Below are 27,233 nucleotides of genomic sequence, written 5' to 3' on the forward strand. Positions count from 1 at the left end.
AAGAGATAAATGTTATGCATAACATTTATCTCTTGGTTCAGTTCTAAGAAGACGTGCTAACCAATTTGTCGAGCGGTTGCCGACGTATTGGCGAAGCGGTTAGCATCGTCGCCTCCGATGTAGGAGATCGTGGGATCGATCCTCGCTCAGGGCAGGTCGAAGGGCAAACTCACACACTGGTTACATATATACCCGTTAGATGCTAGGAGCACAATTGAACTTAAACTGGTACATTTTGAAAAGGTATAAAGGTAAAAAATTTTCTCTGTGTGTTATAAATGTTACAACTTTTAGCTCCACAATCGAACCGAGTTCCTGTCGGTCAGGAGGGAAACCACCTGAAGCTCCGCTGTGCTTCCAACCACACTGGACACGGGGTCACGGGCTGCAGGTGGTGGATTACAGGCTTGGTGTCAGTGACCTGAGGTCCAGACGGAACGGAACCAGAGAGCAGACCTGAACCCGAACCTAGACCTAGACCTGGACCTGGACCTGGACCAGAACCTGGATCTGGACCAGAACCTGGATCTGGACCAGAACCAGAACCAGAACCAGTGTGAGGTCTCAGGTCTGTTCTACCGTCTCTGCTGAGTCAACGCAGCGTGTGTTGGCGTCGTTCCCACGCTGCTGATTGTGTTTCCTGCTGGTCCGGGTCGACCCGGTGTCACAGAGCAGAGCGGCGTGTCCTTCACAGACACTGGATCCTGTTTACCTGCCCCCCCTCCCCCACACAGCCCCCCCCCCCCCTGCAGCCAGTTCCCCGACATCATCTGAGCTAAACTGAGCGTCTGGTAACCTGAGGCCATGGTGGGGGGGGGGGGGTGCTGGGTTAAGGCAGCACTGACCCCCCCCCCCCCCACACACACACACACACACACACGGTCTAAATATAACTGACTGGTTTACATGAGCTCCGCCCGCTCCGGTTACCACGACACCCGATGCGGCCATGTGCTGCGAGCTGCAGGGGAACACGTGGAGGTCGAGTGTGTCGGTGGCGGCGTGAACACGTCCACACATGTCAGAGCTCGGCCTCCATTCACAGGTCGCTGTCAAACTGCTGAGTCATGACATCACAAACATGAACAGGTTCTGGACTGAGGCTATCCCAGCATGCACTGCAGCCAGGGCACTGAGGGCAGCCAGTCTATTTCACATATTACATGATAATATGCTAATAGTTCCTTTTTACTGACCTATGTTCACTCATCATGTAGCAGTAGCTAACATCATTGTTGATTTGACACAACAGAACATGACTCCGCCCCCTTTAGGAGACCAGCAGATAATGACTCCGCCCCCTTTAGGAGACCAACAGATCATGACTCCGCCCCCTTTAGGAGACCAGCAGATCGTGACTCCGCCCCCTTTAGGATACCAGCAGACCGTGACTCCGCCCCCTTTAGGAGACCGGCAGACCGTGACTCCGCCCCCTTTAGGAGACCAGCAGATCGTGACTCCGCCCCCTTTAGGAGACCAGCAGACCGTGACTCCGCCCCCTTTAGGATACCAGCAGACCGTGACTCCGCCCCCTTTAGGAGACCGGCAGACCGTGACTCCGCCCCCTTTAGGATACCAGCAGACCGTGACTCCTCCCCCTTTAGGAGACCAGCAGACCGTGACTCCGCCCCCTTTAGGAGACAACAGAACATGACTCCACCCCTTTTAGGAGACAACAGAACATGACTCCACCCCTTTTAGGAGACCGGCAGACCGTGACTCCGCCCCCTTTAGGAGACAACAGAACATGACTCCACCCCTTTTAGGAGACAACAGAACATGACTCCACCCCTTTTAGGAGACAACAGAACATGACTCCGCCCCCTTTAGGAGACAACAGAACATGACTCCACCCCTTTTAGGAGACCAGCAGACCGTGACTCCGCCCCCTTGAGGAGACAACAGAACATGACTCCGTCCCCTTTAGGAGACCGGCAGATCGTGGCTCCGCCCCCTTTAGGAGACCGGCAGACCATGACTCCGCCCACTTTAAGAGACCAGAAGACCAACAACTAACGCGTGAACTAATGTTCGCAACCTTAAATCTGACTGTTAGCCGTGTAAATAAGAAAATTATAAATATCTCACTTTTCTCTATGGACAACTTCAATACATCCACACACATGTTCACAAAACGAGGTGGGGGGATGGGTGACCACGCCCACTTTAGGAGACAGGAAATGAAGCTGAATCATTCATACCATTAGTGCAGCTTGCAGTGAGACTTTTTGATGGTAATTGAGGATCTTTGGCTTAATTACAAGGTTTTCTAACTTTAGCTTTATAGTTAGGCTACACTTTGTTAGTGTTAGCGAAAGTCTAACTTCAACGTTATAGCTGATGTCCGTTTTTCCGTTACTGTGCTTTGAGATCTCAGAGCCACCGTAGTTCTGTGGTGGTTTGGTGGATCGGTGCGTTACAGTGAGGATGTTTAGCTACAGATGTTGTCGTCCCTCTCATGAACTGTCACAGAGCTAAAGGCTAAAGTTAGTGCGTCCTGGCAGGAATGTGTGCTGACGACGACGCTGTGCAGCATCACGGGAGCCCAAAGGTCAGAGGTGTCTGGTTCTGGTTCTGGTCCAGGTCCAGGTCCAACTCTCTGTGGTTCCTTCCTCTCATGTTTTGTATTGTACATCTATATTTATTTATTCATTGATAGCTACTGTGTGTTTACTGTTATTTACTGCTCCACCAGCCGAGCTCAGAGAAATGAGGGCAAAATTAAGCTGAGAGCGTTTGACACAGGCCTGATTTTAAAAAGAGGAAAATAAATCAGCTTCTCCTCCTCTGTGATATTAAAGTAGGTCAGAGAGTAAACAAGTAAACAGAGTGTTTACTGCAGCCAGCTCGCAGCACAACATCTGACATGATGAAGGAAATAATTCAGCAGAGGAAGAAAGTTCACTTCAGTTTACAGCCCCGTATCTGAGGACTCTTATTTTGTTAACTGACCGTGTGTGTGTGTGTGTGTCTTTTTCTGGAAACTCAGAATTAAATTTAAAACAAACACTTGAAGCCCCTGAACTGGTGAAACCTAAAACCTCCAGTACCCTTAACACACACACTGCGAGGGGGGGTTACACTGTCAGCTGTGGGGGGTTATTTATATTCTCCCTCCTCCTCTGGTTCACGTTACACACCAGTCTACCCAGTAACCCCCCTGGTCCAGCGTGTACAGTGTTTTTAGTGTGTATGTGTTCAGTGTGTTCAAACTGTTTCTCAACCACATCCTGGTCCTGGACCCTAGTCCTGGTCTCTGGACTCTGGTCTCTGGTCTCTGGACTCTGGTTTCTGGACTCTGGTCTCTGGACTTTGAACCCTGGATTCAGATCCCTGGACTCTGGTCTTGGAGTCTGGATTCTGGACTTGGTCTCTGGACTCTAGACTCTGGTCTCTGGTTTCTAGACTCTGGTCTCTGGCCTCTAGACTCTGGCCGTTAGACTCTAGTCTCTGGTTTCTGGCCTCTAGACTTTGGACTCTAGACTCTGGTTTCTGGCCTCTAGACTCTGGTTTCTGGCCTCTAGACTTTGGACTCTAGTCTCTGGACTCTAGACTCTGCGGTTTCTGGCCTCTAGATTCTGGCTTTCTGGCCTCTAGACTCTGGTCTCTGGCCTCTAGACTCTGGACTCTGGACTCTAGACTCTGGTCTCTGGTCTCTGGTGTTGGACTCTGGTCTCTAGACTCTGGTCTCTAGTCTCTAGACTCTGGTCTCTGGTCTCTAGACTCTGGACTCTGGACTCTGGTCTCTGGTCTCTAGACTCTGGACTCTAGGCTCTGGTCTCTAGTCTCTGGCCTCTAGACTCTGGACCCTGGTCTCTAGACTCTGGTCTCTAGACTCTGGACTTTAGACTCTGGACTCTGGCCTCTAGACTGGACTCTAGACTCTAGGCTCTGGACTCTGGTCCTGATCTCTGGTCTCTGGACTCTGGTCTTAGACTCTGGATTCTGGACTTGGTCTCTGGTTTCTGACCTCTAGACTCTAGACTCTGGTCCTGGACTCTGGACTCTAGACTATGGTCTCTAGTCTCTGGACTCTAGACTCTGCGGTTTCTGGCCTCTAGACTCTGGTTTCTGGCCTCTAGACTCCTCGTCTCTGGGCTCTGGTCCTGGACTTTGGACTCTCTCTGGTCCTGGTCCAGTTTCCTCTGGCTGGTGGAGAACTGAGGTCGAACCACAGTGAAGTTTCCTCCTGGTTGACTCTTCCTCACTGAGGGAGGAAACACACGTAAATGTACAGATTCAGTATCAGAGTCGAGCAGGAAGAATTAAACTGTAACATCCCATAATATGTAAACATAGAACATCCACACATACACATGTATTAATAATATGTATGATAGTAACACATGAACTCTGTGTATCTCTCTCTGTTGGCAGAGTTCCCAGACTCAGATATGCTCTCCCCCATCTAAACATATCCTGCTGGATAACTTTCCATCAGCCTCGGACTGACACCACAGTTTTTTTTCCTCTTCCCACAAAACCTGATCCCTCCATCCCATCACGGAGGAGGAGTGTGTGTGTGTATGTGTGTGTTGGGGGAGGGGGAGGGGGGGGCTCCTCCATGAATCATGGCTGGGAACCAGATGTTCACAGCCTCCAATGACAGAGGAGACTCAGGCTGTTATTAGAGCAGAGCTGGGAAACACTGAGAGCATGTGGAGCTGCTGGGGTCACACAGGAGGCCCCGCCCACCATGACCAGGCCACGCCCCCCCACAGCAGGCCCCGCCCCCGGTGTCCGGTATTAGAGCCAATCAGGAGACAGCATTACGTCTCCACAGAACGAGGGACCGGTCAATAAAGTGAGGGACCAGTATCGTAAAATTAGGTGTATAAGTTAAACTTTTTTTCCCTTTTTTTTCATCTAAAAAGTTGGGTGCGACCTATAGACCAAGGTAAATATCAAACCCGTCCACACCGCGTTTTCAGTGATCAGATTGCAATCAGATGGAGCTTGACCACATGAAAGTACACTGATCCGACCGGTCAAACCACCTCCAGAGGTTGTCATGGACGCGTTGTGACCGGTGTAAACGGTGATGTGTTCTGTACTCGCATATGACTATGCGGGTGTTTTTTTTCCTGATTAATTAACGAGACTTGTTTGGGTCCGCCATAGTCTCTCACAGAAAATAATCTTATTGTTATGTTTTTTTAACAGCATTTTACCGTCTCTCATCTCTGTCAGTCAGCCCTTCCTCCTGCTGGACTCGGTCTCTCTCTAACGTGCAGGCACACACACACACACACACAACACACGCGCGCGCACACACACATGCGCTATATTGCACTAAATGTACAGTAGCCTATTCAAATAACCCCGCGATCTCTTTTTCTTTTTTTAAGAATTTTAATTTTTTTTTAATTTAAAGCAGAAGTAAGCGATATTTTTGTGTTAATATAAGTCTTAAATAGTTATATCTTCCGACAGCAATCACTTACATAGAGTGTTTGGACCGAAACACGGGTCTGTCAGTCACTCTGCTCTGCTCTGAGCCGAGGAGAAAACCTTTCTCGTATCCTACAAGTTTTATCCAATGAGGAGAGAGAACGGCATGCAGGGCTGTGTGTGCAGCCAAGGGATGCGCCTGAATGTGGTGACGTAGGGACGAGGACTGTTATGGTGCGTTCAAGGCAGCCCGTAACTCGTGTTTTTCCGACCTGTGAAGTGGTACCAGTTCGATCTGGTACGAGTTCACGGGTCAGAAGTTACGAGTGGCCGTTATAGTGACTTTCACAGGTAAAACAGGTCGGAAAAACACGAGTGGGTTGCCTGGAACGCTACAAAGTCGTAAGTTGTGACTTGAAGCTGTAATTTACAGTTTCAAAAGCCTGCCTGGAACGCAGCATTACCCAAAACGACCGGATCGCTTACTTCTGCTTTAACACAGAGACTTGTGGAATAATTTGTATAGCGTTTTTAATAGGCATAGAAAACCTTGTTTTCTCAGTTTGAGACCCCCAAAAATAAACTGCGACTTATATTTGGAATTTTACGGTAAATAAAGCGAGGGACCGGTATGGGGACATGATAAAGCAGGGGACCGTTCAATAAAGCGAGGGACCAGTCAGAGATGTCAAACAGACTCTGAAGTAGAATCTTGGGTTTTGTTTAGTTTTTGGCGGCCGATGACAGACGAGGCGTTCACTGCCCTAGTTCACAGTCAGACAGAGGAGGTGATTTCATCCATCATGTGAACTGTGGCTGGTTCTCCCTCCTCCTAAAAATAGACGGTGGTGAGGCAGAGGAGGAGGAGGAACACATTAATCATGGAGAGGAAGGAGGAGGAGGAGGGGGACGGGGGACGGGGGGGCGGGGAGGGGGAGAGAACATACGGTTGGATTAAAATGATTTCGATTTCAAAATAAAACTTCAACACCAGCTTTTATCTTGATATTCACACAGCAGAGAGAAACATCTGGAAGGTTTTACTGCCCTCACGCACACACACACACACACACAGATGTTGCCACATGTGTGTTGTAAAGCCCAGATAAGGTTTGTGTTTACTTCACAGAGCGAAGGTCGAGGTGTTTTTTGGACACCTGTGTTAGGCTCCGCCCCCCTGAGTCGTACGATGATGGATTGTGTATTTGATGAGTTTGATGAGGGAAACCAAGAAATCCCATGATGAGCCTCTGTAGCGTAGCTCTGAGCAGCTCACGGCTCTGCTCCGCCGTTCTAAAAACAGCTTGCACCGACAATTAAAGGTAACGAACCTACTGCTATGACTATAGGGATTATGGCAATGGTGGCAATTTGACTAAATGTTGAACTGTCCCTTTAAGGTGGAAGCTCTGTGTGACCTCTGCTGATGATGATGATATAAACACATTTGATCATTTACTCGTGAGAGTGGAGATAAGAGCAGACGTCAGCACACACACACACACACACACACACACACATCAAATACAGCAGCGGTAGGTGGTGTGTGTGTGTGTGTGTGTGTGTGTGTGTGTATAGGTGTGTGTGTGTGTGTGTATGTGTGTGCGTGTGTGTGTGTCGGGGTTCAAAGGTGGAGCTTTGATTCAGGAGACGACCTGAACGCTGAGTGAATCCTGGTGTAAAGAGGCCGAGCAGCTGTTACACATTTACTCATCCCTTCATCGAGGGGGAGGGGGGGTAATTACAAAGCACATCAGAGGAAGAACCCTCACACACACACACACACACACACACTCAGCTCCACCCTGCGCTGCACCAACCTCTGTATCAGAGCTGATCTGAGAGCAGGAAGACGGAGGAAATAAGTAGAAAAAGAACAAAATATAGAATAAAGTAGAAAAAGAACAAAACTACAGAAGCGTATAGACCGAATCTCCTTGTTGTTTACATTCTACTTCCGGGTAGAAAACCAGCACGTAATTTGAATGAGATCAATAGTAACGAACGAGAGTTTAGCTATCATATTTTTCACGCCCTATCACCGTTTAGACAAATCTGAAATGATTGAAGAAACATTACTATTTCTGTGTGTGTGTTTTGTTGGGGGAACACGGTGTCTAGAAAGCATTAGTGGCTGCAGCTGACAGGGACAGCTAACGGTAGCTAAGCTAACGGCGGTAGCTAAGCTAACACCAGGACGTCAGCTGTTAAAACCCTCCCGTTGTGGGACACGACATGAAACTACTCCAGTTAGCTCAGTCATGTTGGAACTCAGATATCCGCTGGAGAAAATATTTTTTCATGGACCGTTTATTGAGTCACTAAGTTATTAAAGTTAAACAGGTAGCTAACCGTTAGCCCGGCTAATCTATCATAACCATGACTAATTACAAAAATGTTCACAGAAGAAATAGTAATGTTTGTCCAATCATTGGTTTTATAGACTTTACAAACATCAGATTAGTCTAAACGGTGATATAGTGACATGAAAAATTAGATAAATATAGCGAAACTCTCGTCCGTCACTATTGTTCGAATGCTGGTTTTCTACCCGGAAGTAGTTGTAAACAACAAGGCGATTCGTCCTATTGCATTCACTTGAGTAATTTATATTTTGGTTTATTTTTCGGGGTAATTATTTCAATTTTTTCGGCTTTTCTGACTACCTTTTTTCCTCCTGTTTTTCCGGGTAATTTTTTTCTAACTTAGCTATTGAGATTTCAAAATCCCGTGAGAAGTTCCCACCTGCAAGTATAACGTAAAGACTGATTTCAAAATAAAGGTGCTACATCAGACTGTTCTGAGTGTTCTGTAATAACAGGTAGTTTCCTTTCAATATGAATCTGAATTTACTGGGAACAGAGTGAAAATAAGACTGTATTTTGTAATGTGGAGCATATTATCCATGGATGTATCTCATGGATCTAAGATGTTATAGATCCGTGATGAAGTGGAGGCTCGACTGCAGCGGTTAAATGTTACTTGCAGGTGGGAGCTTCTCGTGCGATTTTGAAATCTCGTTAAAGCCGAAGTAAGAGGAATGTTTGTGTTAATATAAGTCTTAAATAGTTCTATCTTCCGACAGCAATCACTTATAGCGTGTTTGGTCTGAAACACGGGTCTGTCAGTCACTCTGCTCTGAGCCGAGGAGAAAACTTTCCTTGTATCCTACAACCTTTATCCAATGAGGAGAGAGAACGGCATAAAGGGGCGGTCCTCTCTGTGTGTGCAGCCAAGGGATGCGCGTGAATGTGGTGACGTAGGGACGAGGGCGGGGACTGCTAACTCCATCGGCTGACAGGAAGTTAGACAAAACCACCGGATCGCTTACTTCTGCTTTAAGTCAGAAAAAAATGACCCCGAAAAACAAACCAAAAAATAAATTACTTATTACAAGTGAATGCAATACGCTTCCGTACAAAAAAAAAAAAAAACTATAAACAATCCAATAAATAAAAATAAGGCACATCCCCAGAAACCTGTCGCTCTGCATTATGGGATACCTCAGGGCTCCGTGCTGGGTCCTCTTCTATTGGATCAACACACGTTCAACTCCTGACCCCGACACACACACACACACACACACACACACACACACACACAGAGTGAACAGGAAGTTCACTTTGATGTTTTATCGTGTTTCCTTCTTCCTGCTGATGTCACTTTTCCTCTCTGACCTTCATGGTCGGACTCTGGTCATGTGACACATGTCGTCCAGCTTCTGTTTTCACTCAGCTCTGACCACACACACACACACACACACACACACACACACACACTTCACTTCCTGTGTGTGACTCAAGGTTATTATAGTTTTAAAATGTTCAGTAGTTTTTATTTGTATTTAGTTTTTTAGTTTGACTTTTTATTTCTATTTAGTTTTTGTTCAGTTTTTATTTTGAGGAATTGACTAGTTTTTATTTTTGTAGTTTTTAGTCTTAGTTTAGTTTTTATTCAGTTTTTATTTAGTCTTAGTTGTAGTTTTTATTCAGTTTTTATTTAGTCTTAGTTGTAGTTTTTATTTAGTCTTATGGTGCGTTCCAGGCAACCCGTAACTCGTGTTTTTCCGACCTGTTCCTATGGTTACCTGTTAGAACGTACAGTCAAACTCGTAACTTCCCACCTGTGAACTCGTACTAGATGGATCTGCTCCCAGTTCCCAGTTCGTAACTCGTAACTTGCCTGGAACGCTACAAACTCGTAACTGGTGACTTGAAGTCGTGATTTACGGGTTAAAAAGCCTGCCTGGAACACACCATAAGTTGTAGTTTTTATGTAGTTTTTATTTAGTCTTAGTTGTAGTTTTTATTTAGTCTTAGAACAGCGGAAGTGACCGGTCTTGCAGATTCGCAAAATTATTATTTTAAATCAATGAAAGTCGTATTTTGATCAACATTATGTTTCAAATTAATTATTTCACTCGTAAACCGTGTACTAAGCGGGATAATGTATAGTTGGTCGATTGTTATGGAGAAATTCATGTTGAATGAAACATTCCATACAACCTGTCGGGTTTTATTTCTCCATAACAACCTCTGAACTATTCATTATCTCTTACTTACTTGTTCACAGCTAGTTTCAGTTTTAGTGAACTATAATAACCCTGGTGTAATAAACCAGTGGACAGATAAGGAGCTCGGTCCCACTGTACAAACCTCCTGCAGCTGCTCTCAGGTTGGACACCATCAGCCCCCCCCCCCCCCCCCCCCCACCCCCGGCTGTGGCCTTTACTTCCTGCCAGCTCGTTGACGTGGCAGATCCAGCTCTGTTTACCTCCAGCAGGAATCTCCAGGCAACAGGTCGGACCTCAACCTGATCCAGGTCCAGAGACCACGACCTGCTCCTTTATTGGTGCTGGGACTCACCCCAACTGCCCCCCCCCCCCCCCAAAAAAAAAAAAAGGCTAATTATAGAGGGGGCAGCTGCTGGGTCTGACCCTGCACAACACAGGTAAAATCCCTGGTTGGTCAGTTTCAGCTCAACCACCTGTTGCAAACATCTACCTTTATTTTGAAGGAGCTTTAATACAAACATCTACCTTTATTTTGAAGGAGCTTTAATACAAACATCTACCTTTATTTTGAAGGAGCTTTAACACAAACATCTACCTTTATTTTGAAGGAGCTTTAACACAAACATACCTGGTAGACACCTGATCCAGACCTGAACTAGATCTGTGATCAGGTCCACGTCAGTTTGGTGTGTTCATCTCCGTCGGGGAGCGTCGGAAGCTGTCGGGTCTCGTTGGGCCCGATTCAACATGCTCAGTCGGGGTTCTTCGGCCGTCGGGAGAGTAGACTCGTCGGGTACTCTGATTGGCTGTGTGCTAGCTATGGCGATTCTGATTGGCGGTGCCCTAAGCGAATCAGCGCAGTGTGTGGGAGGGACGGAAGTGACCACAGTAAACAAACGGTGTCCTAGCCTGTCCTACAGTAAAAATGGCACATAAAATAAAATGTAGGAGTAAAACAACATATATTTAAGCATCAAAGATGTTCAATCAAACCCACATAGTTTGAAACAACGTTCAAAACACAAACAGCCAGTGTCACAACTAAGCATATAAAGTCTGCTAGCTTAATGCTAATGTATAATGTAAAACCACATAGACGGGCTAACAGAAATTAGCATCGCTATCGCCATTTCGCGGCAACCGAACCATAGCAGTAAAGCTGCTAAAAACTGTTTTAATTCTGGCTTTAGCGCTGTTAACACGTCACAGTTTAATCCAGAGTCTATGGTCAGTTTATAACGCTTGCTGGGAAATTTGCTCCGATGGTTGTTTTGGGAGAAGTGCAGAGTCTGTGTGAGCTGCGACCGAGACCAGGGCAGTAGCCGGTCTACTGAGCTGATCTGCCGGGGCCGAGCTCCGTCCTCATCCCGGGGGATCCCACATGCTTTTAGAGGTTTACTGCTGGCTGATTGAATTGTTTTTAGGAGATTAATGTTGGTCTCATTGATGAAAATTAACAACTGTGGCAGTCGCATTAGTTTGTGAATGAAAAGTGAGCAGGGCTGCTTCTGGGCTACGGACTGAAATCACCACATTTACGTAAATAAATAAATGTTTTACAATGAATGATCAGTCTATTAAATTTTATTTTGTTAAGTCAACATGGTTACTGTACATGGCAAAGATCATTACCACTTTATGACTTAAAATTGGTCGGTATTTCTATGGGAGTCCTATCGCCACTCTACCAATCGCTCTGGTCGGCAGTAGTCGGGGCGGTGTGTTTCACTGTTTCCTTTCTCCCGACTGTGGCCGAGGAGAGGCGACAGACTCATCGGACAAAGGCCGTCGGGGTCGGGGCGCGTCGGGGCGGTGTGTGGGGGCCTTTAGACCTGAACTAGACCTGATCCAAGAAGAAATCCCAGTTTGTCTTCAATAAAAACCTTCTACTTACAGGTGACGATGGTCCAGATGAACCACCGGGACCCGGTCCAGGCTGCTCAGCCTGATGTTGCCTAGCAACAGAACCTGGTCCCGGCCAGTCAAGTCAAGAGGGTTAAGTCCAAGAGTCTCAAGTCTTTGGCATCAAGTCCCAAGCGAGTCCAAGTCTTTTTTTGATTTGATCAAGCAAGTCTTAAGTCATCAAAATCGGGACTCGAGTCCAAGTCCCCACCTCTGGTTGGTGTGTGTGTGTTCAGTGTGTGTGTGTGTGTGTGTGTGTGTGTGTGTTGGTGTGAACACAGCTGAGTGTTGTTTGTTTGTTGTTCTGTCGCCAACGAGTTCAAGACGTGTTTCCTCCTCATCCTGGACTTCAGAGGCCGGAAACAGGAGGAGGAGGAGGAGAGGTTAGGGTGAGAGACAGCTGAACAAACAGAGAGAACAGAGAGAGAGAGGAGGGGGAGAGGGAGAGGGGAAGGGGGAGGGAGGAGGTGACGGTGCCACGTAATGTGAGGCAGCAGCTCTGCAGGTCGATTGGTGTCGGGTTTCTGAGAGATGAAGGAGGAAGAGCAGGAATCTGAGGCCGACACCGGGCCAACGATGAGCCGGAGGAGGAGGGGGGGAGGAGGAGGAGGAGGAGGAGGAGGAGGAGGAGGAGGGGGGAGGAGGAGGGGGCGTCTGATTGGCCGACGGACATCAAAGGCAGCACAGAGAGAGGAGAAGGTTTAACCCGTCAGACCGTCGCTCTGGTTGTTTTCTCCTCTGTCACTGTGAGAGTGAAACCTCGATCTCTACTCTGCTCTGTCGACATCCCATAATCTTCCTCCCGAGTCAGTGTAACCAAGTAACCATCCATCAGTCAATTCAATATGAATTGAACAGAAACTGAGGAGATCAACATCAACGTTCACATTCATTCATTCATTTACAACAACAGTTAGATGGACAGGCTTTTATTTTGGCGGGGTTCCTGTGTGTTTTTTCAGTATTAACCCTTTAATCTACAGCCGTTAGTGACGTCATAATGTTTAGAAATAACCAATAAATAACGATCAGCGTCATGGTGATGTCATGTGTTTCATAAAGACAACAGACGACACATCAAAACTTTTCGTGCTTTGAGTTTGTTGGGAAAGAACAAAATGTTTCTAGACATTATGACGTCATTAACGGCCTGAAAATTAAAGGTTTATCATCTTATTTTATTTTATTCTGTACTTATTCTGCTTTTTTTTTAGTAATAAATAACATTTTATTGATCTTTATCATACCTTAAAGGGATAGTTCAACATTTTGGGCAAATCAGCCCATTGCCATTATCCCTATAGTCATAGCAGTAGGTTCGTTCCTTCCTTTAATTGTCGGTGCAAGCTATTTTTAGAACGGTGGAGCAGAGCCGTGAGCTGCTCAGAGCTACGCTACGGAGGCTCATTATGGGATTTCTTGGTTTCCCTCATCAAACTCATCAAATACACAATCCAACAACTCCACAACGCTCTGGTGGACAAGTTGTGACCTGCACATTCACCACGCTATGAGATAATAACACAACGTTACCACACAGAGTTGTTTTAGAGGGAAATTCATGCAAAACCGCTGTTGCGCGTTGCCTTCAGGGACAGTTTTTCATCAACAGTCTCTGTATTTCCCTCTAAAACAACTCTGTCTGGTAACGTTGTGTTATTATCTCATAGCGTGGTGAATGTGCAGCTCACAACTTGTCCACCAGAGCATTTTGGAGTTGTTGGATTGTGTATTTGATGAGTTTGATGAGGGAAACCAAGAAATCCCATAATGAGCCTCCGTAGTGTAGCTCTGAGCAGCTCACGGCTCTGCTCCGCCGTTCTAAAAATATCTTGCACCGACACTTAAAGGTAACAAACCTATTGCTGCTATGACTATAGGGATTATGGCAATGGGCCGACTTGCCAAAAATGTTGAACTATCTCTTTAAATAAAGTCAGAATCTGAATCTGAATGTGATGTCACAGCCAGCCAGAGAGGAGAGGATCCAGATGTGTGTGGACTCATCTGCTGCAGCTGGGAGGCAGGAAGGGGTTAACGTTCCTGCTGCTGCTCTGAATGGAGGCCGGTGTAAACACACACACACACACACACACACACACACACACACACACACACAGGCCTCCATTCATGACAAACCTTGAACAGTGGAAGACGAAGAAGAGGAGGAAGAGGAAGGAGGGGGAGCAGGAGGGGGGAGGGGGGGGTGACTCAGGAATTCCACTCAGGAGCACGTGACCCCCCCCCCCCCCCCCCGAGCAACGCAACACATAATCCCCCCCCCACACACACACACACACAGACACACACACCCCCTCCCTCCTCCTTCCTGTTAGATCCTCCTTCAAAATAAAAGCCCCTTTAGATCTGAACTGTGACTTCATTTTGTGAGTTTCTATCTGGTTATAAAAAAGTCTCACGTTAATGTGGATGAATCTACGTTACCACTTGTTAATGGGCCCATTTTAGATAAATATATTGTTTTGTCTCTATGGTTATTTTGTTATTATTAGTGGTGGCGGAAATGCTGGGCGAGCCGACCAGCGTTTCTTTACTTTCGGTTTCGTGGCGAGTCATGAGAATAACGCCGCCGAATCTCCGTTTATGGTGGGAACTACGACGGTATGTGATCGTCTTCCAACCTCTGACTTTAATTCTTGATGAATGAAAACATGAGTCTGTCTTGCGCCGGTCAAAGAATTTCACGGTGCGGAGGCTCATAAATGTAGTGAGGAAACACTTCGCTTTAACAAAACTCCTCGTTGTCCCTTTAAATTTTATCTATTTTCTTTTATTTGCTCTTGCTTTTAACTAACTGTTTTTTGTGTTAGTTTTTATTCTGTTTTATGCTTCTCTCTTTTTTTAAAATGTTGTCTTTATGTAAAGCACATTGAGTTGCCTTGGTATGAAATGCGCTATATAAATAAAGATGCCTTGCCTTGCCTGTAGAGGCAGAAGTAGAGTTCATGATGAGAAATACAGTTCATATGACTAAAATGTGTTAAGAAGATGCATAATTCACTAATATATACAGGATTTAATGATGAATAATTTCATTTATAAGTTTATATAGTGGTTAAAAATGTTAAAAGCATATTGGTATTCATGTTTTTTATGTGAGTCGGTAGCCTATATGTCGGTAAAAAGTATACTTCCCCTTTAAGAACGCATGGGTGTGTGGGATTTTCTGTTGATCTGAGAGCAAGCAGTCAGAGCTTGATAGCTGGAGAAGCAAACGGTTTTCTTACCTGCTTTTTAGTAATTAGTTGCTACAAGTGTGTTAGCCAGCCACTTTGTTTGTAATCCTGTGGAATAAAACTGGAGATTTTTTACATTTTTTTCCTTCACAACAAAAACGTTTCCAGAGTGGATTTTTTTTGTCGACCTGCACAGCTGGGCTAGCTACAGACACTGCCTGTGGAAAAGCAACTTTTGCTAGCAATAGACCGAATCGCCTTGTTGTTTACATTCTACTTCTGAGTAGAAAACCAGCTGTAATTTGAATGAGATCAATAGTAAAGAACGAGAGTTTAGCTAGGCTATATATCATATTTTTCACGCCCTATCACTGTTTAGACAAATCTGAATCTGAATCTGAGATCTGTTGTATTTATTCAGTTTGGGGGAATCACGGTGTCTAGAAAGCATCAGTGGCTCAGCTGACAGGGACAGCTAACGGTAGCTAAGCTAACGGTAGCTAAGCTAACATCAGGACGTCAGCTGTTAAAACCCTCCCGTTGTGGGACACGACATGAAACTACTCCAGTTAGCTCAGTCATGTTGGAACTCAGATATCCGCTGGAGAAAATATGTTTTCATGGACCGTTTATTGAGTCACTGATTTATTAAAGTTAAACAGGTGGCTAACCGTTAGCCCGGCTAATCTATGATAACCATGACTAATTACAAAAATGTGCACACGTAAATAGTAATGTTTGTCCAATCATTGGTTTTATAGACTTTACAAACATCAGATTAGTCTAAACGGCGATATAGTTACATGAAAAAGTAGATAGATATAGCGAAACTCTCGTCTGTCACTATTGTTCTGATGCTGGTTTTCTACCAGGAAGTAGTTGTAAACAACAAGGAGATTCGTCCTATAGACTGTTGAGTAAGCCACTGCAAGATCTCAAGCTATTTAAACCTCTACATTGCCTTTGTACTACATGGGGGGGGGTAAGGGGGGGTATAAGCTGGAAACACACCGACTATTTTTAGCCCCCACCTCCCCCCTCCCTCCACACACACACACACACCTCTCCCTCTCTAATCTACTGTACTAAGTGTTTATGTAACACCTCCCCCCCTCTCCCTCCTCCCTCCTCCCCCCTGTTCCCTGGAAGCCGGTTGGTTGCCGTGGTGACGTCACCGCTCGCTCGCTGACTCACTCACTCACTCAACACGATAAAGACGCGGAGACACCGAGGAGGTTTTTTTTTATCACAACGTCTCAAACTGTATTTGGCAACAAGTGCATCAACATGAAACAGCTACAGAGTCAAGTGCTTCTTCTCCTTTTTCTCCTTCTTCTCCTTTTTCTTCTCCTTCTCTACTGGCTGAGCAGGAAATGACGTGCACGTGACGCCACACCGGACACGTGCACGTCGTTTCACCTGCTGCTCCGCAAAAAAAGAGAAAAGAAAATATATATATATAGAAACACAATGTATTGAAAAAGAAAAAAAAAAGTCATAAAAGTCCACAGCCACGTTCACCGTCATCAGCACGTGGTTCCCTTGTGTCCAGTATGTACACGTCACGTCCCAGTTTGGATTAAAGGGATAGTTCAATTCAACATTTTGGCATCAAATTGTGCCCATTCATTGCCATAATAATCCCTATAAGTCATAGCAGCAGTAGGTTCGTTACCTTTAATTGTCGGTGCAAGGTGTTTTTTTAGAATGGCGAAGCAGAGCCGGGATTTCTTGGTTTCCCTCATCAAACTCATCAAATACACAATCCAACAACTCCACAACGCTCTGGTGGACAAGTTGTGACCTGCACATTCACCACGCTATGAGATAATAACACAACGTTACCACACAGAGTTGTTTTAGAGGGAAATTCATGCAAAACCTCTGATGCTCGTTGCCTTCAGGGACAGTTTTTCATCATCAGTCTCTGTATTTCCCTCTAAAACAACTCTGTCTGGTAACGTTGTGTTATTATCTCATAGCGTGGTGAATGTGCAGGTCACAACTTGTCCACCAGAGCGTTGTGGATTTGTTGGATTGTGTATTTGATGAGTTTGATGAGGGAAACCAAGAAATCCCATAATGAGCCTCCGTTCGTAGCGTAGCTCTGAGCAGCTCACGGCTCTGCTCCGCCGTTCTAAAAAACAGCTTGCACCGACAATTAAAGGTAACAAACTTACTGCTGCTATGACTATAGGGATTATGGCAATGAATGGGCACAATTTGCCAAAAATGTTGAACTATCCCTTTAATTAATTAATGAATTAATCCAAATAAAAAACAGGAGTTCATGTAGCTTCGGCTCACGGGTCTCGCTCCTTTTTGACCTTAATGTCCCCGGCGAGGATGGTGGCGATCTCTCCCTGCATGAAGGCCCAGGGCACGTTGGAGCCGACCAGCGGGCAGCGCTCGCCGCTGGGGCAGTAGACCTCCCCCGTTGCCCCCTGCTGCTTGATGCTCTCGCGGCTGCACGGGAAGCAGAACTTGTGCGACGGCACCGACGGACACTGGACGAAGTGCGTGTCCTCCAGCCGCTCGTGGCACAGCGTGCAGCAGAGCGGCGCGCTGCCCGGCGGCGGCGGCAGCGGCACCGAGCTCGAGTCCGGGAGGCTCTGCTGGGGGGCCGGCGGGGGCAACGGGGGGGGCAACGGGTCCATGGCGCTCACCAGCCGCCGCTGGGACGGAGAGAGCGAGGAGGAGGAGGAGGAGGAGGAGGAGGAGGAGGTGGAGTGGACCTGGTCCTTAGGCGAGCCGGCGTTGTCGGTGGCGAGGATGAGCGCCGCCATGGGCGACTGGCCGTTCTGCTGCGCCGCCGCCGCCGCCGCCTCGGGGGGCGTGGTGCGGGAGGAGGAGGAGGAGGAGGAGGAGGGGGGGGCAGCGGCCGAGGAGGAGGAGGAGAAGCCCGGGGGCATCTTCAGCGCCTCGGAGTGGGGGGGCAGCCACAGCGGCCCGTCACCGTTCAGCTTCGCCGCTCCGCCGCCGTCAGCGTCCGGCTCAGGGGACGCCTTCCTCTTCAGGCCGCGAGGGGCGTGTTTACCCCGGTCTGTGGGCGAGGGGGGGGGGGGGTTAGCACAACCACCACTACACACATATACACACATATATTTGTTGAATTATTGTGTTTGTTTTTAGATATCTATTGAGGTGTGTGTTGGAATGTATGTTTTTTTTGTTTAATGTTTTTATGTTTTTAACACCTAGACTGCAACCAAATTGCCCAAGTTGGGACAAATAAACTACTTGACTATACACACACACATATACACACTGTACACACACACACACACTGCTGCTGCTGTGTGAACAACGACACAGGAAGTTTCTCTCCCTCTTTTATTCTTTTATCTCCACGTGCAGCGAGGTGAACGGGTGCGTGTCCGCGTGCAGCTCCAGCTCCGTCCGTACAAAACACACACACACACACACACCCCCACTCACCCCAACATAAACACACGTAAATTGGAAACTTTCCATGGGATATATATATAATATATGGGAATAAATTTACTAAATTGAAGGTTGGCTTTTCACAGGGAACTTAAATATAGTTGAGGGAAACATATTGTAGCATAATCTTGGCTGAAACTACCAGATTTAATGCAAGGACACTTGAATATCTACATGCTGTTCCTGAATAGCCACACTTTCCAGTTAATTCCCATAAATTCCCATAATTCCCATGGGAAAGTCTCCAATTTGGAAGTTCTACTCACAAAAAAATCTGTTGAAATGTCATGTTTTTTTAATTGTATTACTTTGCATGACAAAACTAAATATTTACATGATACAGTTTGTTTAAATTACCCCCAATTTCCAATTAATTCCCATATTTCCCATGGAAAGTTTCCAATTTGGAAGTTCTACTATTTTGCATGGATGTCTGCTTAGGACAAAACTAAATATTTACATGATACAGTTTGTTAATTTCCAATTAATTCCCATAATTCCCATGGAAAGTTTCCAATTTGGAAGTTCTACTATTTTGCATGGATGTCTGCTTATGACAAAACTAAATATTTACATGATACAGTTTGTTAAAATTACCCCCAATTTCCCATAAATTCCCATAATTCCCATGGAAAGTTTCCAATTTGGACATTTTCGGCCCCTTTGCAGCCCTAAACACACGTAAACACGCTGCCACATTATTTCATTTCCTGTTTCCATAGCAGCAGCTGCAGCCGTAGCCGTACCTGTCTTGGAGGACGTGGTGGCCCCAGGTTCGAACCCCATCATGACCCGCTGCTGCATGGCGGCCTGCTGCTGCTGCTGCTCCTTCTTGAACCGGCTGTCGAAGCTGTGCAGCGCCATGATGTCCCGCACCGTCTTGTTGCCCCCCACCTTGTTGCCCCCCACCACCCCCCACTCCTTGTGTCCTGTGTCCTGCAGCTCCGACAGCCCGTTGTCCGCTGTCCGGTGCTGCTGCTGCTTGTCCCGGGGCTCCTCGCCCCCCCCACCCCGCTGGGCCTGCAGCAGCCCCCCCACCACCCCGACCACCGGGCGGCCGTTCAGCGGGTGCACGGTGCCGATGCCGCCGCCGCCGTTCAGCAGCGGGTGCACCAGGCTGGGGGGGGGCACGGCGCCGCTGCCGCCGCTAGTCCTGCTGCTGCTGCGGGGGTTGGGGTTGGGGCTCTGCCGGTTGAGCTCCGGCGGCTCGTCCGGCTTGGGGAAGCCGTTGAGGCCGTTCGGGTGCTGCTGCTGGCGGCCGCCGGCCTGGTACTCCGGGCCCAGCAGCCGGGGGGGCGGCCGGTCGCCGGACAGCGGGTATCGGTCCAGCGGCTGCGGCGGCGGCTGCTGGCGGGAGCTAAGGTCTCCTCCTCCAGCGGCCGGGTGGTGCTGCTGGTGGTGGTGGATGTGGTGGAGGTCCTTCCCGGCGTGGTGCTGCTGCTGCTGCTGCCCCAGCGGGGTGAGGGGGGGCTTAGAGCGGCCGCCGCCGTCCTGGAAGCCGCCGCCGCCGTGCGCCCGCTTCAGCTGCCGCGCCGTGTCGATGACGAACTCCACCCGGTCGGCGCCCTCGTAGTTGACGCAGCCGCGGCAGACCGGCTCGGTGAAGTCCCAGATCAGCGCCCAGGGCATCCGCGGCAGGTCGCACAGGTAGCAGGACTGGCGGCGCGACGAGACGACGGAGGAGACGGAGGAGGAGGAGGAAGACATGTTGTTTCCCCCGCAGGCAGCAGCTCCAACAGCTCCTCCAACGGCTACGATCCAAAAATCCAAAATGTCCGTCGGCTCGATGTGACGTCGCAGCGAAGAGGGAGAAAATAAACGATCCAGAAGAGGAGGAAGAAGCGGGAAACAGGAGGAAGGAAGGAAAGAGAAGAGACTAGCGGGGGGTTTTCCGTCAGAAAGCGGCGGCGGTGGCGGCGGCCGGGACCCGGGACCGGGACCGAGACCGAGACCGGCGGGAGTTCATCTTCATCATCGTCGTCGTCGTCTTCGTCCGTCCGTGTGTCCGTTACCTCCGCGCCTTGCTTTACAACTGAGCTCGAGCCCTCCGTGTAGCGCCGTGACGTCAGCGCTGAGCCAACACACAGAGATCGTCTCTGCGCGAAGGGAGACGAGAGGCCTCACTCCGCCTCATATAACAGGGCTTAAAAAAAAATAATAAAAAGAACTCCAATGTTGCTGTGAAATGGTTTAATAAAATATACATTTTTAGATTAAAAATAAATTATGTTAATCATTTTACCCATATAAATACAAATGTATTCATACAGGACTGACACACACCCTGTCAGCTAAAATTAAAACTATAAGGTTTTAAATAGAAAAGGTTGTGAAATTGTTTATTTTTTTTAGATTGAATATCAATTATGTTCATCAATTTATCCATACCAATACAAAATTATTCATAGGACAAGACTGACAAACGTCCTGTAAGATAAAATAAAAACTAAATGTGGTTTTAACTAGATCAAAACAGGCTGTTTAATGGTTAAATATATATATATTTTTTATTTAAATATCAATTATGTTCCTCAATTTATCCATATCAGTACAAAAGTATTAACATGACAGGACTGACAGCCTAACAGTCCTGTCAGCTTAAAACTATGATGTTTTAACTGGCTGTGAAATGGTTTAAATTTTGAGATTAAATTTATTCATATTGAAAATGATTCATATGACAGCACCGACAAACATCCTGTTAAATAAAATAAAAACTCAATGTGGTTTTGACAGCTCAAAACAGACTGTGAAATGGTTTAGTAAAATAAATATTTTTATATTAGTTTCATTTTATCCTAATTTATATTCCCAACCACATTTTAAAATGTATATGAAATACAATTGATGATTAAATCTTAGAGAAACAGTAGGCTATTCAGATGGTATTGTTACAAACAAACGTTACTTCTGTTGCTAGACATTGACAAAGACATTTAGCATAACCGCTAATATCAGTCAGTGTCAGCAGGTTAGACGTCGCTTCATGGTGTTACAGGCTAACGTAAGCTCAATACAATCAGTATCAGTCAATGGCTTTATTTGTCCCCAATGGGGCAGTTTGTTTCACAACAGTAGGAACTCACAAAAGTAGCCTACAAAAAATACACATAACATAATAAATGACATTACGCACAATAAAACAAGTGTCTCAGGTTACTGGTGCATCTGTAGCTGTTCAGTCCCACTGACCCCATCATTATTATCAATAAAGAACTGATTCATATAATCACAATATTACAGGGTTTAACTTTGTGTGTGTTTTTAACACGTGCAGCTGAACACAAATACTTAGGATCCTTCCTGTTCAATTAACGAATCTCCTTGTTGTTTACAACCACTTCCGGGTAGAAAACTAACATCAGAACAATAGTGACAGACAATATAGTTTCACTAGAGTAGAGTAGAGAATACTTTATTCATCCCTAGGAGAGGAATTCAAATTAGTCCAGTAGCTCACACAAAAACACACAAACTGACACAAAAAAGAAAGAAAGATGGAGCAGGGCCGCCGGGTGGAGCAGGGCTGCCAGATGGAGCAGGGCCACCAGTAGGCCTATATATCATTTTTCATGTCACTATATCGCCATTTAAACTAATCTGATGTTTGTAAAGTTTATAAAACCAATGACTGGACAAACATTACTATTTATGTGTGCACATTTTTGTAATTACTCATGGTTATCATAGATTCAATAGAAGATCTCTGGCATATGTGGTCCAAACACGAGCACTGGAATCGGAGGCGGAGTGAGAGCTCTTCCTTTGCTCAGCAGCTCAGTGGCTGCGGCCCCGTGGGGTGGGGGGCAGTGGGGGCAGGAGGGGGGGCAGCAGAGCCGGAGCTCAGGTTCCTCCTCGGGTTCAACAAGTGCTGCAGCCGCACGAGCACCAGAGACGTTACAGACCGTTTCTACTCACTCTTTATTTTTATTGACTGTTTGTTTGTTTTGTTTTGTTTATTTACTCCACGTCAGAGGCTCGTGCTGCTGCAGGTGTGGACACGTCACTGAGAGTGGGGGGTGGGGTGGGGGGGGGGCACGTGAACTCGGTGCAGGATGGAAAAACAACAAGTGCCTCGCGCGCCTGTTAGAATCCTCTGACGCATTCCAGGCCCTGCAGCGGGCGGCGTGACGTCACGGTGACGGCGGGCCAATCACAGAATTCAGCCGGCGTTGCCAGGCAGACTGTGAGGACGAACCTCCACATGAAGTCACGTCTGCTGCTGCTGCTGCGTTCAGGGCCGTCGGAACTCCGAGCTCCTCTGAGCTGCTGGTGCGTTTGAGGTCTAGGGTTAGTGTTGTAAATCCGGTTGTTTTATTTTATTTCGTTTTTTTTTTTTACTTCCTCCTCCTCCTCCTTCTTCTTCTTCTTCTTCTTCTTCTTCTTTGTTCTTTTTAAAGGGACAACGAGGTGTTTCTATTTGGTTATTAAAAAGTCTCACGTTAATGTGGATGAATCTACGTTACCCACACTTGTTAATGGCTCCATTTTCGATAAATACGGTAGGCTATATCGTTTTGTCTCTATCGTTATTTTGTTATTTTAATTAATGGTGGAAACGCTGGGCGAGCCGACCAGCGTTTCCTTACTTTAGGTTTTGCGGACGCTGCCCGGTGGGTCATGAGAATAACGCCGCCGAATCGCCATTTATGGTCGGAACTACAAACATAAACCTCCAACTTTCATTCTTGATGAATGAAAACATTCTTGGCAAGTCGTCCGCCTCATGGTAAATGTAGCATGAAAACACTTTGCTTTCCAAAACTCCTCGTTGTCCCTTTAAATATTTAAATCTGTTTCATTTTTCATGACCCGGTGCAGCAGAGACAGACAAACATGAAGCACTTTAAACTCTTTGAATGGTTTTTAATGATCCGGTTGATTTATTTGTCTCCATGTATTTTAAAAAGCTTGAAACTACGGTGGCCCTGAGGGCTCAGCTCACCACAACCACAGGTGAGATGACGTGTTGCCTTCAGGTCCGTAGCACCACATTATGTAATAATATGCCACATTTTGTAATACAATACCCAATATGTAATAAACTTTGCTGCATTTTCTAAAAGGTTGTTACATAATAACCAAATTATTACATTTTCTATATATAAAAAAGTGCAACTCTCGCAATTTTTTATAATAACTAATACATTATGTAACAACTTATTACAAAATGCGGCAAAGTTTATTAAATACTGCGATCAAAATGTGGCAGATTGTTACAAAATGCAACGTTATGACATCATGAGGTGAACATTTATGACATAATTACATAATACAACTTTATTACATCATGTGGCGTTCGAGGTCTCAGTAAAACTTCATACGTGCCACAAACTAACACTCGCCGACCAGACTCTGACGACTTCGTCCTTGTGAACCAGAACTCTGAGGGAAACGAACTGATTAGACTCTGGTTGTTCATAGGTCAAAGGTCAGAAACCCCCCTCCGCCCCCCGCCACACACACACACACACACACACACACACACACACACACACACACAGACACACACACACACTCCCCGACCCTGTAACTCTGCAGTCAGCTGACCGTCCTGCTGCTGCTGCTTCCCACAGCGTCGAGGGGGAATCATGTGATTTCACTTCCCAGATGGAAACACAAACATGAACCGACAACATGGACGTTTCCCACATCAGTCAGCACTGAAACACACACACACACACACACACTTGTTCTAATAGCGAAACTAAACTTCTTCTAAAAAAAACAAACAGACCAAATTCAACGAGGTCAGAAAAGATGATTTATTATTTTTGTGTTGATGTTTAAACATTAACCCTATAGTGACTGTGGAGGAGTGTGTGTGTGTGTGTGTATGTGTGTGTGTGTGTGTATATGTGTGTGTATGAACCGTGTGTGTGTGTGTGTGTGCGACTGGATGATCAATGTTTATGAGTTGATTATCGATCTGAAGGTGTTTGATCAGAGTCTGAACAGTGTTGAGTCGTCTGCAAAGAAACTGATCCATGAAGCTTAAACAGACACCTGGACTCCACTTATGTCATTATTAATATTAGTAGTAGTGGTAGTAGTAATATCATTATTAGTAGTAATATCATCATTATTGATATTAATATTATTATTATTATTATTATTATTATTAACAGAGTTTTCAGACCTCATGAACTCATGAAACGAGTTCAGGGGCCGTAGTTATTCATCGTTTTCTCTGGAAATAGAAACTGAACTGGAACTGCTGAACCCAATGACAGATCTGGTCTGGACCAGACTTTGCCCCTCCTCACCCCCCCTTCCTTCACCTTTAGAAAGACTGGGACCTTTATTACCCCCACCACCCCCCACTCCCTACCCCCCCCCCCCCCCCCCTCCTCCGTGGGCTGATTACACACATAACAAAACCGTCCTCGCTCCTCGGGGACGATCGGGTATCAAACCGGTCACAGGACCTGGACGAGCTGGTGAAGCTCAGTTTTGCCTGATCAGCGGAGTCTTTAAATAGCCCCCCCCTCCCTCCTGCCCCCTACACCCCCCCTCCTCCCACCACTCTGAGGGGGGGATTTGCAGACTTGGCCTCGTGGCCACAGGGGTCGACCCAGTCAGTTTATTCAGCTTAGCAGTTTCACATGAGGGAGGAAGTGTGCACGATGGGAAACCAGCTCAGGAAAACGCCGAGTGGAGCGGGGGGGTGGGAGGGTGGTGGTGGGGGGGGTCAGGAGTCCAGCTCCAGTTAACTGTTTACTGGCCCTGAACATTCACATTCACCACGCTATGAGATAATAACACAACGTTACCAGACAGAGTTGTTTTAGAGGGAAATTCATGTAAAACCACTGATGCACGTTGCATTCAGGGACAGTTTTTCATCAACAGTCTCTGCATTTCCCTCTAAAACAACTCAGTCTGGTAACGTTGTGTTATTATCTCATAGCGTGGTGAATGTGCAGGTCACAACTTGTCCACCAGAGCGTTGTGGAGTTGTTGGATTGTGTATTTGATGAGTTTGATGAGGGAAACCAAGAAATCCCATAATGAGCCTCCGTAGCGTAGCTCCGAGCAGCTCACGGCTCTGCTCCGCCGTTCTAAAAATAGCTTGCACCGACAATTAAAGGTAACAAACCTACTGCTATGACTATATAATAGGGATTATGGCAATGGGCCAATTTGCCAAAATGTTGAACTATCCCTTACTGTAATCTACACAACAGGAAGTGTTTCTGGGGAACTCCAAAAGTGTTTTGATGACTCTGAAAGTCCTCCAAACCCTAACCCTTGGCATGAAGATTGGTGAGATTTTGGGAGAAGTATCCCTTTAATTGAATATATTCTTGGAAATATTTTGAGTCTTTGCAGTGTGTGTGTGTGTGTGTGTGTGTGTGTGTGTTAGCGTTTAGCTCCACAAAGCTAAGGACCAGTCAGCGTCCAGAGGTTCCAGATGTTTCGAGGTCAAACCAGTTTATTTTTGATCAGTTTTTACTTTGTTCTAATGAAAATAAAAACATCTGTCCCGTCCAACGCCCTGAGACTCAGCGGCCGCCGCCACCGCCACCGCTGCTGCTGCTGTTGGCGTTTATGGGATAAAATGTCTTAGTCAAATAAACCCGGAGAAAGAAAGAAAAAAGAAAAAAAATCACTTCTGGACGCCTTTAGCATCTGGAGCGGCGGCGAATGGCGGCGGCGACGGTGATGTCACCGAGGGCGAAGTGAGGAGACAAGAAGAGAAAAACAACAAGGCTCTGTTTCTCCCCTCCTCCCCTCACCCCTCCTCCCCCCTCCTCCCCCTCCCTCTCCATCCTAATCCTCTTTGCAGGGAGAGAGAGAGAGAGGTGGGAACGCTGCCAAGGCGAAGGCTGCTGGGAAAACACCGCGGCTGCCAAGCGGGAGCGGCGGCGGCGGCGGCATCACAGCTTTGTTCTGCCAAAAGGCCTCGATTCATTCAGACTTTATGGTCGCACTGAAGCCCCGCCCACCTCACCTAGACCCCCCCTCACCCCCCCCCTTTCCTCTGTCTTTTTTTTTTGTTTATATAGTTAAACTCCTGTCTGTCACAAACACTGCAAAAACTCAAAATCTCACCAAGAATATTTGTCTTATTTCTAGTCGAAACAAATCTCATTCTACTTAAAATAAGACTCATCATATAAAAAGTTGCTTGTTTTTAGACACTTTTTACTTTTTTCAAGGATATTTTCACTTGAAATAAGTAGAAAAATCTGCCAGTGAAAGCAAGTTTTTCTTTCTTATTACAAACACAAAAAACCTGCTTTCATTGGCAATTGATTTTTCTACTTATTTCAAGTGAAAATTAGTTTGAAACAAGTGAAAATGATCTAAAAACAAGTTAATTTTTAGGTGATGAGTCTTATTTTAAGCGAAAGGAGTTTAGTTTTTACTAGAAATGAGACATTTTGACAAGAAACAAGACAAATATTCTTGGAAAGATGTTGAGTTTTTGCAGTCACACACACCTCTCTCTCTCTCCACAGCTCTGTGACTCGTTCGTTCGCCCCGCGGCTCAGAGCCAAGGGCTTGCTGCCAAACATTCGTCAGTTGCCATGGCGGCGGAGTGAGAGAGAGAGGGGGAGGGGGAGGGGGGGAGTGTGTGGAGGGGGGAGTGTGTGTGGGGGGGACATCAGAGTGAGCCAAGAATAATGACTCACCCCCTGGAGCCAGATGTGCCACATCTGCAGCCATGATGGGGATTCTGTGTGTGTGTGTGTGTGTGTGTGTGTGTTCTTGTACATGCTGCGTTGTGAGGACCGGAACGAGTTTTTAACCAACAGACTGAGGACATTTTGGCCGGT

General features: G+C 46.4%; 1 protein-coding gene across 1 annotated transcript; it reads right to left on the reverse strand.

Annotated features, from left to right (window-relative positions):
• Positions 1-17,190: 17,190 nt before the first annotated feature.
• Positions 17,191-20,483, reverse strand: LOC146992462 (interferon regulatory factor 2-binding protein 2-A-like). The gene is made up of 2 exons (XM_085786332.1): positions 19,197-20,483; positions 17,191-18,046 (listed from the first exon to the last, which is right to left on the reverse strand). Exons 1-2 carry the CDS (start codon positions 20,155-20,157, stop codon positions 17,307-17,309), a joined length of 1,701 nt encoding a protein of 566 aa, XP_085642458.1. The 5' UTR covers positions 20,158-20,483; the 3' UTR covers positions 17,191-17,306.
• Positions 20,484-27,233: the final 6,750 nt, after the last annotated feature.

The sequence above is a fragment of the Trachurus japonicus genome, chromosome 1 (genome assembly GCF_045865225.1).
Source record: "Trachurus japonicus isolate A0001 chromosome 1, Traja_1.0".
In the NCBI taxonomy this organism is placed as follows: Eukaryota; Metazoa; Chordata; class Actinopteri; order Carangiformes; family Carangidae; genus Trachurus; species Trachurus japonicus.

Coding starts and splice junctions, on each gene's coding strand:
- LOC146992462 (XM_085786332.1), bottom strand. CDS start 20,157: ATGTCTTCCTCCTCCTCCTCCGTCTCCTCCGTCGTCTCGTCGCGCCGC. Junction 18,047..19,196: donor CACCACGTCCTCCAAGACAG/GTACGGCTACGG, acceptor CCTCGCCCACAG/ACCGGGGTAAACACGCCCCT.